This window comes from Panthera uncia, assembly GCF_023721935.1.
Source record: "Panthera uncia isolate 11264 chromosome B2 unlocalized genomic scaffold, Puncia_PCG_1.0 HiC_scaffold_24, whole genome shotgun sequence".
NCBI lineage: Eukaryota > Metazoa > Chordata > Mammalia > Carnivora > Felidae > Panthera > Panthera uncia.
This window is the reverse complement of record NW_026057580.1, coordinates 8,111,325-8,131,705: the sequence shown is the minus strand read 5'-3', so window position 1 is coordinate 8,131,705 and position 20,381 is coordinate 8,111,325. Positions and strand designations below refer to the sequence as shown.

General features: G+C 44.0%; 2 protein-coding genes across 2 annotated transcripts in view; both read right to left on the bottom strand.

Moving 5' to 3' along the window:
- Positions 1-246: 246 nt before the first annotated feature.
- The window catches only part of RPS10 (ribosomal protein S10), a 163,322-nt gene continuing 143,187 nt past the window's right edge, over positions 247-20,381 (bottom strand). The window contains exon 5 of the mRNA XM_049653425.1: positions 247-1,213. Within this exon, the coding sequence (XP_049509382.1) occupies positions 1,185-1,213 (29 nt within the window). The 3' untranslated portion in view covers positions 247-1,184. The remainder of the gene's footprint in view (positions 1,214-20,381) is intronic.
- Positions 4,698-20,381, bottom strand: part of NUDT3 (nudix hydrolase 3) — a 125,385-nt gene continuing 109,701 nt past the window's right edge. The window contains exons 3-5 of the mRNA XM_049653431.1: positions 13,207-13,251; positions 8,081-8,165; positions 4,698-5,274 (exon numbers count right to left, since the gene is read on the bottom strand). Coding sequence (XP_049509388.1) covers positions 5,096-5,274; positions 8,081-8,165; positions 13,207-13,251 — 309 coding nt within the window. The 3' untranslated portion in view covers positions 4,698-5,095. The remainder of the gene's footprint in view (positions 5,275-8,080; positions 8,166-13,206; positions 13,252-20,381) is intronic.

The window sequence follows — 20,381 nt, the reverse complement described above, 5'->3', positions numbered from 1 at the left end:
TGTTCTAGGGGCCCCTGTTTGGGGTCAAGAACTGAGAATGTAAACCAAAGGAAACCCAGAGTTAATTATTAGCCGAATGCCAAGGAACAGAAGCAATGCCTGTCCACCTTTCAGATCTTAATCTTACTTTTTTGGCCAGAGGCACTTTCTTCTCCAGCAAAATCCCTCCTGGTGTGAATTCAGAGTGAACGGCTTCCCTCCGAGCTCCCCTCCAAGTGGACAATCGCCTTTTTTAAGACAGCTAAAAGCTCACCAAATCATCACTATAAACAAAGCCTTAGGGGAGACACATGCCTCTTTTGCTTAGAAGGCTTCCTATTGGCAGACTCACAAAATCACGTGACTACTGGCCTCAGCTCAAGGAGTGTGTCCAAACCAACACCAAACGGCATTCTTTCTCTTATTTATTAATTTTTAAGGGGACTAGGAGGACAAACCATTTGATCAATCTGAAGGTGAGAGGTATCGTTTCCTCCGATGTTCTGATTAGGCTTCTCACATCCCTGAAGGGTTATCAGCTAATGCAAAAATGTGGTCAAAATGTGAAACTGCCCTTTTAGAGGCAGAAGAAGGACGCTGGCTTCCAAAGGAGAGTCTGCCTCACATCTCTAGGTTTCCAGGGGCTGCGGTGACCTCAAGTCACCTGACATACAGACAACAGTTATCTTTTATGGATTGCAGCCAATGCTTCCCAATTTACTACCTGAAAATCTCGAATGTCTCGTCGGTTTAGGTGACATCTAAAGTGACATGGAAAATACAGCTCTTCCGGGATGGTGAGGTCTCTGTTGCAAGGCTCACCCTGGAGAACAGAAGCTGACCCTGTGGTGCTTCCCCACCTACTCTAAGCGAGATGGGTGCCCGGATGGAGCAAGGCTGAGGTCACTGACATGGACAGCTGCACAGTCTGGAAGATTCCCACAGCCTTGGGGAAGTAGGTTCCATCCCAGCAGGGCTCAGAAGAAGTGACTGTCCTCAACTCGGCAGTATGACCTGCATAGCTTCAGGCCTGACCTCTTGTAGAGTTTCAATAATAAGAACCACAAGAGCTGTCCCATTATGTAATCACCACTGAATAATCTCCTCACCCCAGAGCTGCTTGCGTTAACACATCTATTTGTTATAAAGATGTGGATTATTTTCTGAAATGCAGATGGGACCAGGATGAGGCTCAATTAGCAATTTTAACTAATCCTCATGTCTCTTAAAGCAGAAATACAGCCCACTGGGAAGACTTCTCCAGGGATTTCTTCCAACTTTAAATTTTCTCTCAACTGGGATGGACTTCGAGAACACTTCAGAAATACTACAAATCACACAGTTGTGGTAAAAATCGCTCTGTGGTTGTTAGATCCTCTTTGTGAGCTAAAAAACCAAAAAAAAACAAAGAAAACGTGGCTCAGGCTAAGCTAAGTTTTAAAAAAAGATCAGCTGGGGAAACCAACGAAGGCATTAATGCAGCACTCACTAGATGGAACTGACAAGCCCGTAAAATGACAAGTACAACGTGTGAAATGCACAGCCGGGTCCGGCAGAAGACCGATTACTCCTCTGGTTAACAAGGTTCAGGGTGAGCCTCCAAGGAGCACTGGATGTAGAGAAGCAAAAGGGGAAGAAGGAGGAACAGCAGCCCTGTGTGGAACTTTTGTTTTCTTTACAAAACAAGAGGTGATTTTTTTTTTTCTTTTAAGCAAGTCTAAGAGACTGACTCCTAACATCAAAACTGAAAATATCTGTCAAGAAGGAACTTGACGGGGTAGCAACACGTTTACAAAACTGCTGCAAAAGCTGCTGAAGGGCAGTGACCCACTCTGCTCCCCAGAGGCTGCGAGAAGCAAAGCCTCAGGTGCCTCACAGCTCCACAGCACCACTCAGCATGATGCAGAGGGCGGAAATCCTGCAGCGAAGCCACCTCCTAGGCCTTCCGCAGCCTCAAGGCGGGTGATATAGTCCCACACTCTTTGATCCCACCAGATGGCCTCAGCTCAGACTCAGCAGTGAGGGAACCCTCTCCCCGCAGGGCAGATGGGGCCCGCAGACACTTGTAAAAACAAAACATGGTCAACTCGTTAACTTTTCCATCATGCTATGTTTGCTATGGGGAAAATCAAGACTCCTCTGTTTCATGGGCTTCACCATTCTGGGAGGCTACAAAAAAATCTAATACAGCTGACTCCCGGTAGCCTTTCTCTTACACACACACACACACACACACACACACACACACACACACACACACACAGAGTCCTGGTCCAAAAAGATGGCATAACCTCACTGATGTTCCCCCAATGGCTGCAAATTTGTAAACTAAAAACAAAGTTTTATTTAAAAATATCCAATGCTATCTTTCTCTATCCTGAGCATGGCAGACTGTGATGGATGCCCCAGTAATAACCCGAATCTAGGACATGCAAATTCACTGTGAGAAAGAGACTTTATTAACCTGCCCTGTACACAACAAATGGTTTCTGTCAAGCCTGAATCAGGTGAATACTTGTAGAATTCATGGCAAATCAGCGTCAAAGAAAGATTCTGCAAGTAGGATTTCTGTGCTTCCTTTTGCTTCTCCTTGATTTCTCTGGGGAGGTATAAAGGCTATTGCACCCAGGGGTCTAAGTAATCTATCACAAAAGGGCTATGACCACACACCAGGAAAGACAGCCATGCTGTTAACAGTGCCAGGGAGGAAAAAACCACCAATCCCTGCTCATCAGAATCCCAGTGCAACAGAAAATAGCACCAGTTTCAACAATTCTGGTTGGACAAAGCCTCTTTTTGTCAGTTAAGAAAGCATCAGCACAATTTCCTCAGTTAACTGCATTAATAGGATCCATTCATGTCACTGAAAGATGCTTCTTGGCACAGTTCACTTTCCTGACCCAAAGACGCCAACATCAATCCCAAGTGGACCCGGTAGGGTAACGTGTTGTGACACCAGCCCAGTAAAAGCATCCTTAGACAATTAAAAAAAAATGCACAAATCACTATGAACGCTGCAGTTCCCTTTTCAGGGGTACTGACTGTTTTCCTGCGAAGTACTTTCAATCCATATCATAAAGGTAGAATTTAGTTGGAAGAATGTGTTTTTGGATTCCACTCAGTGCTTAGTTGAATTTAATTCATTTTCTCCTTTATTTCTTTGGACAGAAACTTACAATGCTCTCAATTAGGCAACAAGCAGCAATATGTTCGTTTCTGAGTAGGACATGTGAACAGCGAGTTGGTATTTAGACTCAAATCCCATGGTACTGTTTCTATCCACTGGGACCCTTACTTGGGGACATCCCTATCCCAGAGGTAGGACAGCATCCTAAGGAAACTGTGGGCACTACTTGTTGGATCGGTGCCTCAAGACTGGGAGAAGATGCAAACTGAGAACAGACGGCAAAGTTTAAAGCTCACCGAAAGATGTCCCCCAAAATGTGGAACACTGAATGACACAGGCCTACTGGATACATACATCTCTTTTAGTGGGAGGGAAGAGCAAAACTTTTCAACGTTTGAGTATTTATTAGAAGTTTTAAATAAAGAGAACTACGATTTCAATTTCACATCTTGGCTACGTTTTGACAAAGGAGATGCCACTAAGAGGACAGCAACAAACTCCTGTCCTACACCAGGGATTGATCAGTGTCCCCACTCCCAGGCCCACCCCTCGATCTCAAGACCCTTTTCTGTTCACCTCCCAACCGAACAACACAACTGGCAAGTGAAGCCAGCATGAAACCTGTATCAGAGACCAACGCGACAGCTGCGCTGAGCCAACGCGTTATGTAGCCGTTCTAGTAAATGACGGAGCATTCTCCCACACGATTTCTCAGCAGAAGGTGGACCTTCTGCATCCCAGTGGGAGACAAATTTAATATTTCTGTGCATGCTCCATGGTGCAATTCCAAATGCTGTAACATCACAAAGATAAGCCAACACCTGAATTTTCCTCCCATGTTACTTTTCAGGAACTTAACATGGTTACCCAGGATGGGGATGGGACCGAACCCTGGCGCTTGCCAAGTACAGCTGGATGCTTCAGCACAAGGACAGTATCCCGTTCGGCATGGTGTAAGGCATGTATGCACAAGGAGAGAGGCCACTGTTGGCAATAAGTAGCATTATGGAAAAAATTCCAACCAGCAGGACAGAAACAAAGCTCGATGCTCCAGTTTTTGCGAGAGTAATCCCAAGAATCCAGTTCAAATCCCTATTGTCAACATGTAGGGAGGAATTCAATTTCTATCATTGTTTCTCCAGGTCTGAGCTGAGGCCATTTGCTCCTGACTCGGTAATAAAAAAGAAAATAGGTTTCTTCCTGTTTCTTTCTTGGCATGGAAACACAGCTTTGAGAAGAGAAGGCCATGAGTCCTGGGAGCACTAGGAAGGTAGCTAAACTCTCCGTACCCTATAGAACTACAGTCAGTGACTGGGGAAAGGGGAGCGGACAGGGAAACTTACCTAGCCACTAGCATCAAAAACAAAAAGGTAAATTAACTCCGAGGCTCTCCATTCCAGAAACACCCCGAATTTAAAAAACAAGACCAAACCTTGAAAAATTAAACGGTTAAATTCCTCTTCTAAAAGTCATTTATTTACATATTATATGCCCAGTATATAATGTGTAGATAAATGTATCCTGCAGTGGAAGTGACCAACCTACTGGACTGAACAGCGCAGTACAGGACAAATTCTTGAAAGGTGTCATCTCATATTGGTATCTTTTTAATAAAAAAAAAATTAAAAATCAAAGAAAAATGTCTGGCCAGGGCTGGGATGAGACAAACAGGAACACTTCAGAATCCAAGGCAGAGGGAAGGCTGTTTGTCTCCTTAGACAATTGTGGGGGTGTGAAAAGGGAGGGACCGATCATGCACCAAAGTACTTACAAATTACATGCCCATCCCCCCGCCCCCCTCCATAAAAAGAGAAGAAAAAGCCCATCACTTAACACCAAACAGCAACATCATCAATAAACCCTTTCTCTGCCGCCCATCATGTCTTATTGAAGAGGAGGCCTGTGAGGAGAGGTGAAAAGAGCAGGGGAGGGGAGATCTGCACTTCAGTCTAGTTTCCAATTTCCATTCCTCTTACACGAAGCCTTCAGTCATCTGATGCCTGGCATCGAGCTCTGAGCAGAAACCGAGTACGTGGTGGCCACGACCGGGGTGCCGTTGTTGGCTGAGTAGCCTTGCCTCAACGTTTCAAAATACGATGCCTGCACCGGTTTGTGATACTGAAGCACTTTTATGGCATCTTCTATTTTAAACCATTCCCTCTTCCTTCCTGTGGAGGCAGAGAGAGAGAGAAAAAAAAAATCAGCACAAAAGGGAAGCGACAAAAAGTTTCTGATCTTATAACTCTGGAGAAAATGCAGATGAAAACAGGAAAGCCACGGTTATCAACACTTTAAGACGATGCGTTACAGAGCTAGTTTTCCTTACTCTCTTTTCTTACAAGAACAATGCAAGCCCGCTTCTATGCCTCCAACACTACGGGTGTCAGATGCAGGAAAGAGACCATGTGCAATGCTGACATCTGAAGAGTGAGGGGCTAACGGTACACCGCGCCCTCCAGAGAGAGCCGCTGCTCGTGGTCTCTTCCTGTGTTGCTGGGCCTCTGGGCCTTGCTCAGCCTGCAGGTACACACCCGAGGTGCAGCCAGCATCCCCACCTCCTGCAAAACTCAACATGAGCGTCAGCTTCCAGAATTATTAGGATGGCTGCTTGTAATCAATCAGATGTTCATTTAAAATTTGCGTTTAAGAGTTATGTACTAACATATTACAAAATATTTTTTAAAAAAAGAACACCATCACTATTAACTTTTCGGTCTGTTATCTTACCTCCCCCCCCGCCCCCCGCCCAAATTCGTGTTTTAAAATCCTTTATTTTTTCTCTCACAGTAAAAGAGGATTGCTTAAAATTGGAAAATGGAAGAAAGTATGAAGAATATGGAAATTACCCGTTAACATTATAAACCAGAAAGGACTACTCTAAATATTTTAGTGCCTTTTGCTTTTCCTTCATCGAACTGGAAAAAGGCACTGCGCTTGACAGCTGTAACTGGGATCGTGCTTTTAAGATGCCCCGAATCCCGAGAAGCTCTAGTAAGAGTGCTGTGGTTGGACACATGGCTGCTGGAGCGAATCTGCTGGGCTCCCATCGCATCACTGGCTCTCATGAACTGTCAGTTGGGCATAAGTGGCTGCACTAGGTACTGAGCTGTGCCCCACTTTCCTCATCTGTAGGGATAGTGCACCTATCTCACAAGTCTGCTGTGAGGATTAATATGTAAGCCGTCTGAACAAGACCTGGCACAGCACATGCTGTTAAGAGCTTGCTTATGATCAGTATTGTTATGACTTCTTTTTTTTACTTCACGCCGTTTCTGGAGCGCTCTTCTAGGTCATGCCAAACGTGACATTTAATGGCTGCACTACATCGTAACATCCAGCATGGACGTGCTGCCATTCACGCAACCGCGTCCCCATCACTGGACATCAACAGTCTGCGATTTCAGTTGTTATAAATCATGCTACAATTAAAAAAAACCACTTTATCTGTTTATTTTTTCTTTTAGCCTCCCAGAGGAAGATGCCTAGAACTGAGATGAATAAAACATTTGGGCTCCGAAGACCTTGTGACCTGTAATGCCAAACTGCTTTCCAGAAAGACCATCCCGAGCCCCAGGGCTGCCTGTGTGTGCTGGGATGCCGTTCTCACTGCACCCCGCCGGCACTGCTACCTTGTCTTTCGTCACTGCCAATTCTGTAGGTCAAAGCCAGTCCCTCGTTTTTGTTTTCATTTCAAATTCCTATTTAAAGTAGCTCTAAGTCATGTGTATATCGCTCTGTACCCTGCTTTCCTCACTCACCAACACCAATTCATAAGCACCTCCCCGTGGTACGCTAGCTTTCGTAAGTCCGCGTTTAACAGCTGCGTGACATTCCATCAGACGAGTGTGCCTTAGCTCACTTATCCTTCACGGAGGTGTCCGTTTAAGACCCAATTTCCACCTGGAAAAGGCTCACTGGAAGGAAGGCTTGCAGAGTTAGCCTCCATATTTTAGATTATTTCATTATTTCAGTTCTCAGAAGTAGTACAAGGTGAAAGGCTTGTTGGATATTAATAGAGCAATGGTACCTTGAAAATTCCTCTCACAAGTGTGTGACTCCCGCCTGACAGAGTGCTCTGAGGACACGGCCACACCACACTCATCTCTGTCTCCTTTTAAAGCCCTAGCACTGGCTGTCAAGGAGTCTATTTTTAATAACCCCCCACTGAATGTATTTACTTAAGCATACTGCATCCTTACCAGATACGAAGCCGTTAAAAGCTGAAGGGCTGTGAGATGCCCCGATCAGCAGTGTGAGGGCCATGGTGGCAAAGCGCATACACACAATAAAGGGAGAGGTTCTAGCAAGTGAATTTTATCCGTTTGCCGGTTATAACAGATGTTGTTAAATTAATATTACACTTTTCTAGAATATACTTTCCTTTAGAGGCAAAAGATTAAACCATGAACCAACCATTGGATCACCTATGTTTTTAGTTCAAAAGATACACGTCCAATAGTGATTTGAGAGATCAAAGAAAACGGCTCCTTAGGAGAAAGGCAGGGGCACCCAAAGGGTAATAGGAGTAACACTGGAAACTACTCCCACGACTCCGTGTCTATTAAATGACTCTGGAGGGAGAGGCTCACCCCGCCAAACCAACAGCTTTCCCCAACCATGTGAACAAGCATCATCACAAGGAACAACCGAGGGTCTGCTCTCAGCGGGGGTTTCGTGGCCAGCATTGTGGAGAAGGGTCGGTACCTGCTGAGGAGGGTCCGATTCGACTTTAGAAACAGTCTTTTCTTATTTTTACGTGCTATGTTTCTATTTGTGGACCACGTACCCAACTTCAACTTCCTTTTAAACACTTCAAGATACTAACTTTCACAAGTTCAAAATGGACATGTTTGTGTCATTAAACGTATCCTTCTATTATTTCTTTTATCAGGCTCGCTTCTGGCTCTGGGTGATGACCTGTGGGCCAGGGCCCGTTGTGGGGAACATTTTGGAGGCTATCTGGGGACAACTTACCAATGTTAACTGAATCTTCCCAGTCTTCCAGCACTTCTGTGACAATGAGCACATAGACATACGTTCTGTGCTTCCTCTCCTGGTTCTGAAGGGCAAAGAGAGAAGGACAGAGAAACAGCTTTCCCTTAGAGAGCTGAGATTACTTAAGTGAAACACACTCTTAGCCATATGTCCAGAGCGCAGATACAAGGATTCCTTTCACTTTTAATTGTCCTACAATCAATCATACAGGGAATGGTGCCAGATGGCCTATTTAGAACAGGCCACACTTGCATTTAAGGTTGTGCTCTTTGGCTGGGCTTCTAAAGCCGAGGCTTTAATCTCTTTTTTCTTTCCCCTTCCCCTCAGTACAACCTCACAGGAATGCTGTGAGAATGAAGTTTGTGATCTCTCATGCAAAAGGCACCAAGTAAATTTAACTCGCTGAAACACAAGAAGGAGAAGAGGCTGCGGGTGGCGGGGGTTCTATCAGTGCTAGCGAGCTCTGACGTCACGCATCTCCCCTTCTGCTAACCTGGCTCATCTCTATTCCCGATTTCTCAGTTGCTTCCGCCTCCCTCCAAACCTCTACCCCGGCCTATTTCCTTGTTTCTTCCACCTCTGCGATAGCGACTCGGATCTTCTTTTTTCTCCTGTCTTCTCTACACTTATCTGCCCTCCTCACACCCTGAGAGAAGAAGAAGAGAGGTAGGGACGGGATAAGTAATCCGGGCATAACTTCTTTCATTGTGTTTCACAGCGACTGCTTTTTTATGACTCGAACGTCTACAGCAACGCTGCATCGAGCAAGCCCATAGGTGCCATTCTTCTAACAGTGCTTGCTCACTTCGTGTCTATCCTTTTGGTAAGTCTCACAGTGTTTCAGACTTTTTATTATTATTATATTTGCTATGGTGATCTGTGATCAATAATTTTTGATGTTACTATTGTAATTGTTTTGGGTGCCACAAACGACACTCCTGTAAGACAGTGAACTTAACTGACAAATGTGTGTGCTCTGACTGCTCCACTGACCGGCCATTCCTGTCCCTCCCTGTCATCCTCCCTCTCTTTGGGTCTCCCTATTTGCTGAGACACAACAAAATTAAGATTAGGCCAATCAATAACCCCACAGTGGCCTCTAAATGTTCAAGGGAGAGAAAGAATTGTGTCTCTTACTCTCACTTTAAATCAAAAGCTAGAAATGATTAAGCTCAGTGAGGAAGGCATGTGGAAAGCCAAAAAAGGCTGAAAGCTAGGCCACTTATACAAGTTAGCCAACTTGTGAACGCAAAGGAAAAGTTCTTGAAGGAAATCAAAAGCGTTACTCCAGTGAACACACGCATGACAAGAAAGCCAAACAGGCTTATTGTCGATATGGGGAAAGTTGGAGTGGTCTGGATAGAAGATCAAAGAAGCCGTAACATTCCCGGAAGCCGAAGCCTATTCCAGAGCAAGGCCCTAACTCTCGATTCTATGAAGGCTGAGAGAGGTGGGGACGCTGTAGAAGAAAGCCTTGGTTGATGAAGTTTAAGGAAAGACGCCGTCTCCCTCCCACCACAGCGCAAGGGGAAGCGGCAGGTGCTGATGTGGAAGCCGCAGCAAGTTATCCAGAAGGTCCGGCTAAAATCAATCATGAAGGTGACTACACTCAACAACAGATTTTCAACTTCTATTGGAAAAAGATGCTACCTAGGACTTTCATAGTTAGAGAGGTCAATGCCTGGCTTCAAAGCTTTAAAGGACAGACTGACTCTCTGTTTAGAGGCAGCTGGTGACTCAAAGTTGAAGCCAATGGTCAATGACCATTCCAAAAATCCTAGGGCCCTTCAAAGTTCTGCTAAATCTACCCTGCCTGTGCTCTATAAATGGAACAAAGACTGAATGACAGCACATCTGTTTCCAACATGGTTTACTGAATATTTTAAGCCCACTGCTGAGACCTCCTGCTCAGAAAAAAAAAAAAGATTCCTTTCAAAATATTACTGCCATCGACAGTGCACCTGGTCACCCAAGAGCTCTGATGGAGATGGACACTGAGATTAATGTTTTCAGGCCTAACAAAACATCCATCCCACAGCTTATGGGTCAAGGAGCGACTTCAACTTTCAAGCCTTACTATTTAAGAAATACATTTCATAAGGCTACAGCTGCCATAGATAGTGATTCCTCTGATGGATCTGGCCAAAGTAAACTGGAAACCTTCCGGAAAGGATTCACCATTCTAGATGCCCTTGAGGACACTGGTAATTCATGGAAAAAGGTAAAAATACCAACATTAACAGGAGTTTGGAAGAAGTTGACTCCAACCTTTGTGAAGGACTTTGAGGGGTTCAAGACTTCAGTGGAGGAAATAACTGAAGATATGGTGGACACAGCAAGAGAACTAGAATCAGAAGTGGAGTTTGAAGATGGGACTGAGCTGCTGCAAGTTCATTATCAAACTTTTTAAAAAAATTTTTTTAATTTTTTTAACGTTTATTTATTTTTGAGACAGAGAGAGAGAGCATGAACAGGGGAGGGGCAGAGAGGGAGGGAGACACAGAATCTGAAACAGGCTCCAGGCTCTGAGCTGGCAGCACAGAGCCCGACGCAGGGCTCGAACTCACGCACCATGAGATCATGACCTGAGCTGAAGTCGGATGCTTAACCGACAGAGCCACCCAGGCGCCCCGTAACTTTTTTTTAAAACTTTACTTATTTATTTAAACATCTTCTTTATTTCTTTAATTTTTTAATTAATTAATTAATTAATTTGAGAGAGACAGACAGAGACAGAGACAGAGTGAGAGCAGGGGAGGGGCAGAGAGAGAGGGAGACACAGAAGCCAAAGCAGGCTCCAGGCTCAGAGTGTGAGCAGAGAGCCCGATGTGGGGCTGGAACTCACAAACTGTGAGATCATGACCTGAGCCGAAGTAGGACGCTTAACTGACTGAGCCACCCAGGTGTCCCATTTATTTATTTATTTTGAGAGAGAGAGCGCAAGTGGGGATGGGGCAGAGAGAATCCCAAGCAGGCTCCACACCACTAGTGCACAGCCTGATGTGGGGTTCGAACTCACAAACCGCGAGACTGTGACCTGAGCCGAAGTCAGACACTTAACTGACTGAGCCACCCAGGACTGCCCAGCTCGTATCAAACTTTAACAGATGAGGGGTTGCTTCTCGTGGATGAGCAAAGAAGGTGATTTCTTGAGATGGAATCTACCCCTGGTGAAGATGCTATGAAGACTGTTGAAATGATAACAGAAGATTCAGAGTATTCCATAAATGTAGTTGATAAAGCAGTGGCAGGGTTTGAGAGGACTGACTCCAATTTTGAAAGAAGTTCTACTGTGGGTAAAATGCTAACAAAGAGCATTGCCTGCTACACAGATACTGTTCATGAAAGGAAGAGTTGATCGATGCAGCAAACTTATTTTAAGGCATTGCCACAGCCACCCCAACTCTCAGCAACCATGACCCTGGATCAGTCAGCAGCCATCAACATGGAGGCAAGACCCTCCACCAGCAAAAAGATTATAACTTAACTTGATGAAAGCTCACAATGGTTAGCATTTTTTAGCAATAAAGGGTTTGAAGTTTATTTATTTAGAGAGAGAAAGAGCACACGTGTGCGTGTGGGTCGGGGAGAGGCAGAGAGAGAGAGAATCCCAAGCAGGCTCCATGCTGCCAGTACAAAGCCTAATGCAGGGATCGAACTCACAAACCGTGAGATCATGACCTGAGCTGAAACTAAGAGTCAGACGTTTAACCGACTGAGCTACCCAGGTGCCCCAGCAATAAAGTATTTTTAAATAAAGGTATATATGTTAACATAGGTATTCTAAGTGTATGTATACACTTCACAGACTACAGTATTGTGTAAATACAACTTTTATATGCACTGACCAAAAACAAAGAAACATTTGACCTGCTTTATCACAATATTTGCTTTATTGCAGTGGTGTGGAACTGAACCTGCAGTATCTCTGAGGTATGCCTGCACTTACAAATAATGCTATTTGTTTGGAGGAGACTATGGGAGTTTAAAGAAGAAAGCAAGTTATTCTCTGCTGGTGCTGCTTTGTTTTGAAAAGTCAGTGAAACAAAGACAGCATCTATGCTAGATTGAGACTATAACGGACTGAATGTTTATGCCCCCCCACAATTCAGAGGCTCAAATCCTAATTCCCAATGGGATAGCATTAGGAGAGGGCCTTTGGGAGGGGATCAGGTGAGGAGCGCTGACCCTCACAAATGGGATTGGTGCCATGATAGAGACCCCAGCGAGCAACCTTCCCTCTTTTGCCATGTGAGAACATGTGGAGAGACAGCTACTGGAATGTGCTGCTTTTCAAAAGTTCTAGGTATGACGCTTCACTTTTACGGAAGACCTACATTAGTACCCGTTTCTGCTAACTGAAAGAAATCCGAAGAGGAGTTTTGCTTTTATAAAAAAGAGGTGAAAAGCAAAACCACCATTTAGCATTTATGTTGCAGCGAGCCATGAGAGCAGCAGTGCACATCTGGAACGTGGGGAGCGGCACCCCCAAACTCCTTCCCCAGGAGCGACACTCGGCACTTCCTCATCAAGCCGCCAAGGCTTTGAAATGAGGCTGTGAGCATCTGTGCTTTATCTTGATTTACTTTGCCAGTCCGTTAACAAGATGTGTCCTGAGGTATGAGAAAAGCCTGAGAGAGGTACTGTTTTGGTTCTGGAAATGCTAAAAAAAAGTCTGCATATAAATTGCTTATTCACTTCTTATCACTTCAACTTACAAAAGGTTGCATACAAACACCCTACTTTCGGATAGCAGGAGAAACTGTAACTATGAACCAGGAAGTGGTTCTCACCAGACACTGAATCTGCTGGTGCCTTGATCTTGGGACTTCCTAACCTCCAGAACTGTAAGGAATCAATTTCTATTGTTTATAAGCCACTGTTTTGTTATAGCAGCCCAAATGGACTAAGACAAAGATATGTATGTATATATACACGTATACATGCATGTATATATATGTGTGTGTGTGTATGTGTGTATATGTGTGTATGTATATATATACATTGTGTGTGTGTGTGTGTGTGTATACATACACACACACATACATAACACAATATGGTTACTAATATGATACCAACTGCACCAAAGATTTTAACTGACTTACCTCAAAAATTCCAACTAATCTTCCCAATGTCCCTTTTACTCCAGCCTGGAAAGTGAAAAAGAAAAATTAACACATTAATACTGTTCACACTGCTGGTCTCATTCTGAAGAGGACACACGTTAGGCAAACTCCAGGTCTCTGGAGGTCACCGGTATTTCCTGTGTGTCACAGACTGGTAAGAGCAGGGTGTACTCTGGGGAGGGAGGATTTCTCTCCTCTCCTCCCCGTCTCTCTCCCCACTGCAAAGCTGGCCAAACACAGCAGATAATCAAGGCCATGAAGGCACACAGAAGGTATTTTGAGAGATTAATTACTTCATTAATGAATCCATTCACTTAACAAATACACTGAATGCTAATTTGAGCCAGATAACAGTGTATGTGCCAGAGGTATGGTGATGAATAGGCTAGAACATAAGACCCACGAGAGCAAGATCCTTATCTTACTTATTCTTGGCTGTCTTTATACAGTATGCCCCAAACAGAGCGCATACTGTATAGAAACTCGGTGAAGAGTAAATCAACAAATACACAAATGTGGTGATTCTGCTAGTGACAGGTATTGACAGAGATGCGCAGGACAAGGTGACGAACAGAACAGTGACAGGGAGGGGGCAACTTTACACAGTGGCAGGCCTTTATATACTCTGTATCTTCCACTGGCCCTCTGGTATTTTTTAAGAGATTTTCTGATGCATCATAGGTAAATTTTTCAGTCTATTCCAATTACTTAATTTTCTTTTCAACTGAATCTAAACTAGAACTGTCCCATCCCTAGTCATTTGATTTTACTCATTTCTACCTGTTCTTTACGTATCTGTTTCCATTATGTATGCCTTGGTTTCCATGATTTTTTTGTTCTTTTAAAATGGAAGTTATTCTTTCTTTAATTTGGAATTAATTAAACATATTTCAGTTCCTTGTCAGGCCATGCTATCAAATTCACTTCATCTCAAGTAAATTTATATTCCAATTAGTGAAGAGCTTCCTTGTGAGGCTGCTTTCACCAAGCTCTCCAAAGCTTGGTCTTAAAGTGACATTTTAAGGGCTCCTGCTCCAAGGTGACACAGGGAATACCACAGGCGAGTCATGGAATTAGGGGGTGGTTTGGCTCCATCTTGTAGTGTGCACTGGGTCTGTGTCCCCTCTCTACGCAGGCCCACATCTTTCTAAAAGACTCAGCTCCTGGGGCGCCTGGGTGGCTCAGTCGGTTGAGCGTCCAACTTCAGCTCGGGTCATGATCTCACAGTCCGTGAGTTCGAGCCCCGCATCGGGCTCTGTGCTGACAGCTCGGAGCCTGGAGCCTGCTTTGGATTCTGTGTCTCCCTCTCTCTCTGCCCATCCTCTACTTGCGCTCTGTCTCTCTGTCTCTCTCTCTCTCTCTCTCTCTCAAAAATAAAATAAAAATAAAAAATTTTTAAAACTTTTAAAAAATAAAAAATTTTTTTTCAAACTGGAAGTCTCAGCTCCTGGTATCCTTTCCGTTGGGAACTTGGGCTGCCCCGACTGCAAGGGGTCTGAGCACCCAAGGCCAGGCCGGCTGCAGCTCTTCCATGATATTCAGCACTTCTACTGTTTCTGATCTGTGGATATGGTGTCCACCTTGCTTTTGAGCCAGGCTGTGTCTTTTTAGCTTTTGCTTTTTATATTTTTTTTATCTGTCTATTCTAGGGGCAGAAGTGGGGAGAGATAATAAGGGAAGGAGAAATCTCTGGAAATGCCTGGGGAATGCTGTAACTTATTTCCTATTACCATTGCCATGTTATTTGTACAATAAACTAAAAATTAGGTGCTCATTAAGTTTGTAGAGAATGAACAAAATTTTAAAATGAGTGCTCTAAAAGTTCTCTAGAGATATTTAGTAATAAAAACAATAGAAGCCAATTTAAAGGCGAGACTCCTAGGTAGGTTATACTTTGAAATTAATTTTTGCTATTTATGTGCCAAAGAATCCTTTTCCTTTCTCTTGCCAACATGCTTGTTTCAGTTCCTACCCATTCTTTCCCCTCTGTGGCTTTTGAGTCTACTCAAATAGAAACGTCTACCCTTTCTTATTTAAACTGATTCTCTACATTAAAAAAAACAAAAAAAAACCCAAAAAACCACCTTTTAAAAAATATATTATTTTTTTTAAAGTAATTTCCACATCCAGTGTAGGGCTCAAACTCACAACCCCAAGATCAAGAGTTACATGCTCCACTGACTGAGCCAGCCAGGTGCTACTAAACCGATTCTCTACATTTTTAGAGATAACTGCACTCCACGGCGAGCTAAGAAGTTAGATTGTACTTCATGAATTAACCAATGAAGCTGCCTGAACAAGTGGGACAAGATGGCAGGCCAGTAAACTGTACCCTGATCCCAGGCAGCCCAAAAGCTCAGATCAATTTAGCGGTGCTCTTGCACAGTGACAGGTCCCCACTGATAGGGACTAAGGGCAAGGCTGTCAGGCTGGTAGGGAAGGAAGGGTGGTAAGGAGATTCACAGAGGTTCACACAGGCCATCATTCACATTGCTCTTCCACAAAGTAGAGAAAGAGTTCTCTTCAGTAGTTCTAACGGTTCAATTATTTTTTATTAAAAACATTTTTTTTAATGTTTATTTATTTTTGAAACAGAGACAGAGTGTGAACAGGGGAAGGGCAGAGAGAGGGAGACACAGAACCTGAAGCAGGTTCCAGGCTCTGAGCTGTCAGCACAGAACCCGACGTGGGGCTCGAACCCATGAACTGTGAGATCATGACCTGAGCCAAAGTCGGACGCCCAACCGACTGAGCCACCCAGGTGCCCCTATTTTTTAAAGTAGGCTTTATGCCTGGCGCGGAGCCCAATGTGGGGCTTGGACCCTGAGAGTAAGACCTGAGCTGAGATCAAGAGTCAGATGCTTAACTGAGCCACCCAAGTGCCCCTAATTTTTTTTCTTAAAGAAACCAAAAGTTTAGAAAATGACCTTCAATTGACCTTCAACAACTAATTTAATATTATGACAACTCAATATAATTTATTTAAAACTTTTAACAGTATCTTCTGCATTCAATACCAACATATATCTATGATTTACTGTGCCATAGGCAGTTGGAAAAAACACAAAAACAGTTTTCTTTATAAAGCAGATGCATTTTTAAAAATTCTTGTTTGTTTTGAGAGAGACACAGAGAGCATGTGCATATGCATGCACGAGCAGGAGAGGGGCAGAGAGGGAGCGAGAGAATCTCAAGCAAGCTCCACACTGTCAGCACAGAGCCTGACATGGAGCTAGACCTCACAAACCATGAGATCATGACTTGAGCCGAGATTAAGAGTTGGATGCTTAACCAACTGAGTTACCCAAGGCGCCCCAAAACAGATGCTTTCTTATCAAGGTTAGTGTAAATTACATAATGCTGCCATCTGGACAGTTAAATTTCAGTGACATTTCTCTTCACTTCTAATTAACTGTCAAGTTGTAGAAATTAACAATAGCTTTATTTGTCTCTGTGTTTCCAGTTTTATACCAATATTTAAGGGATCTACTTTGGAAAATTCTTTTTCAAGTTTTATCTTATTTATTTGAGAGAGACAGAGACAGTGTGAGTGGGGGAGAGACAGAGACAAGGAGAGAGAGAATCCCAAGCAGGCTCCGTGCCCCCGGTGCAGAGCCTGACACAGGGCTTGAACTCACCAAACCATGAGATCATGACCTGAGCCAAAAAGCCAAGAGTCAGACGCTTAACCAACTGAGCGACTCAGGTGCCCCCACTTTGGAGAATTCTAAGGTGATCCTACCAGTGATTCTACGGTGAAAAGCAAAGGAATGTTCTTATGTTTACCAGCTTCTAAATTGAGATTCAGCAGTTTCCTTAAGAGGAGGTGCCTCTCTAGTAAGAAAGAGGATTTCAGTTCTTTAAAGTCACAGTGCTGAGCAAGAGGGAGATTCCTCAGAGGCAAAGGTCCTTCAAGACAGAGTTCACTGCAACTATTTAACGTTTTCACGATTCTCCATAGTCCAATTAACTCTGAGCTAGCTCCCGCTCAACTGCTGCCACAAGCAACAGGAGAGAGTTATTTTTATCTCTCACATGATTCTTGCCTGCGAGTTGGGGTAGGTGTCAGGGTCACATGAGACAGAGAGTTGGCTCAGACATTGGGGATAGATCTGATTCGGGGCATATGTAAGTTTGGTCTAGTCCGTGCTGGCATGAACCTGTTCTTCTTAAAATCATATAAAAGCGGTTATAATTCCAATCCACATGTCAAAAGCCCCTAATTCAGAGGCAGAGTCTTTATTTAAAAGCCCATCTTAGCTAGTAGTAAGAATTCTAAATAAAGTATCTATTGCCCTTCGCTATTCAACCATATGCAGGCAAGTGGTTCCTTGAACTTCAAAGTATAAAACATCAATTCTAGCACTTTAGGTCTAGATAACAAAAATAATTTGAGCAACTGCCTACTTTTTAATTTTTAAAAAATGTTTATTGGGCGCCTGGGTGGCTCAGGTTGGGCGTCCGACTCGGTTTTTGGTTCAGGTCATGATCTCACGGTTCTGAGTTCGAGCCCCACACTGGGCTCTGCGCTGATGGTGCGGAGTCTGCTTGGGATTCTCTTTCTCCCTCTCTCTGCCTCTCTCCCTCTCTTTCTCTCTCAAAATAAACAAGTTAGTTAAAAAAAAATGAAAACCCTCTTTTAAAAATATTTATTTATGAGAGACAGCAAGCGAGCACAAGCAGGGGAGGGGCAGAGAGAGAAAGGGACAGAGGATCTAAAGCGGGCTCTGTGCTGACAGCCCAATGTGGGGCTTGAACCCCCAAACCGTGAGACGCTGACCTGAGCTGAAGTCGGATGCTTAACGGACTGAGCCACCAGGCGTCCAACTGCCTACTTTTTAAAAAGAAAAAAGAAAAAAGAAAAAAAAAAAAACCACAAATGTCTTTTTTTCCCTGTGGGGTGTTTTATTGAGATTGGAAGTACCAACCAGGTTGACTCCAGGGATCCCATCTTTCCTTCTAGTAAGCTCTCCGAGTGTGTACACGACACTCAGGCAGAGGCACTAACATGGATGGGCCTTTGAGAATGCCCCTAAAATGGTCTGGCTTTGTTGTTAGTTTGGGGGGGTACAAAGCGGATCGTCACCTTCCGAAAGTTATTTTTCACTGTAAGGTGGACATTCTGGCAGACATGATGGATGTCTAACCCACAGACATTCCTTCCACTTGGCTGCCAGTAAGACCCAGATCCCGTTCAGATGAGGGCTGTGGCCCTCCCGGTATGGCGAAGGGAGTTCCGCTCCCCTCTGCAGTGACAGGTCCAGGTGTGCCGTGACCCACTTCTGGGTCAATGGCTTCTGAGAAGATGTCCCTTGGGGCTTATGGGAAAGATTTCCCACCATGATAAAAAGAGCTACACAAAAAGAAACCCTACACCTTGCTTGTGAAGCGGGGACCTGAAACTTGGAGCTGCTACGGTCAGTCATCTTGTGATTGTAAGGGGGAGGGCAAGAGAATCAATGAGAATCGATGAGAATCGAACCAAAGTCCTGAGGTGGCTGAACTGCTGAAGCAATGAGGGAAATGTCCAACTTCTGAACTTCTCACGTGAGAAAAATTACCAGTATGGCTGAAGCCCCTTTTTTAGTCAGGTATTGTGGTCCTGAATCAGCACGCTTCCTGCTACTTCCTTTGATTTAGAAGGTAGCTCTCAGAGGAAGATTCTGAACATTCAAGGGCAATGTGGTAGAAAAGCTTGCTCTATTAAAGCAATAAACCCAGACCCAAAAGGAGCTCAGGGGAGCAACTCTAATGCAAGTGTCTGTATGAGGAAACCCATGAACCCAAATATATTGTCTTAATGCACATACCTTTCTGGTACCTGCCAAACTTAAATTACGGAAGGAAAGAATCACAGTGAAGACAGATGAAAGTAGATGGGAAGCCACTGTACTAAGTCCAGTGATATCCCATCCCAGAGTATTTTGTTTCTGAGAGAAAGAGGAGGGGCGGAGAGAGGGGGAGAGAGAATCTTAAGCAGCCTCCATGCCCAGTGAGGAGCCCAACGCAGGGCTTGATCTCACGACCATGAGATTACGACGGGAGCTGAAATCAAGAGTTGGCCGCTTAGGGGCGCCTGGGTGGCGCAGTCGGTTAAGCGTCCGACTTCAGCCAGGTCACGATCTCGCGGTCTGTGAGTTCGAGCCCCGCGTCAGGCTCTGGGCTGATGGCTCGGAGCCTGGAGCCTGTTTCCGATTCTGTGTCTCCCTCTCTCTCTGCCCCTCCCCCGTTCATGCTCTGTCTCTCTCTGTCCAAAAAATAAATAAAAAACGTTGAAAAAAAAAATTAAAAAAAAAAAAAAAAAAAAAAAGAGTTGGCCGCTTAACCAACTGAGCCACCGAGGTGCCCCTGTTTTGTTTTTTAAATGAAATATTTCAAACATCAAAAAAGTAAATAAAATAATAATGGTAATGTATCATTTTGTGTATTTTTTTTTAAAGAAACAAATAAAACTGCTGGTACAACCGAGGCCCCTTGGGTACTCCCCAGCCCTCAGAGGTATCTACTGACCTGAATTTGGTGTTTATCATTCTCCTGCATGTCTTTATACTTGTACTACTTAGGTATATACCCACTATTCATGGTAAATAGTGTTTTCTGTATGTTTCTTTACTCAATTAAAAAAAAGGATTAGGGTAGGGGCAACTGGGTGGCTCAGTTGGTTGAGGGCCTGATTCTTGATTTTGGCTCAGGTCACAGTCCCAGGATTGTGGGATTGAGCCCCGCTGGGCTCCACATTGGACACAGAGTCTGCTTGAGATTTCTCTCTCTCTTTCTGCCCGCCCCCCACCCCCCAAAAGTGTGCCTGCTCTCTCTCTCTTAAAAAAAAAAAAAAAAAAAAAAAAAGATAGTATCTTCTGCAACCTTTCCCCCTCACAGTATCATGATTCTGAGGCTTAGCTATATTGAAACATATAGATCTAGTTAATTCATTTTAGTTGTTGAACAGTATTCTACTTTAGAAATTTGCCACAATTAATCCATTTACTTGTTGCTAGACATTTAGCCCTGCTATTATGAAAAACACTTTAACAAAAAAACAAAAACAAACCCAAAACCTTTCTTGTAGATATCCTTGCTACCTACCAGGTATGGGAGTTTCTGGATCATATGATAGGTACCTCCAATTTTCCCACATATCATCAAGTTCTTCT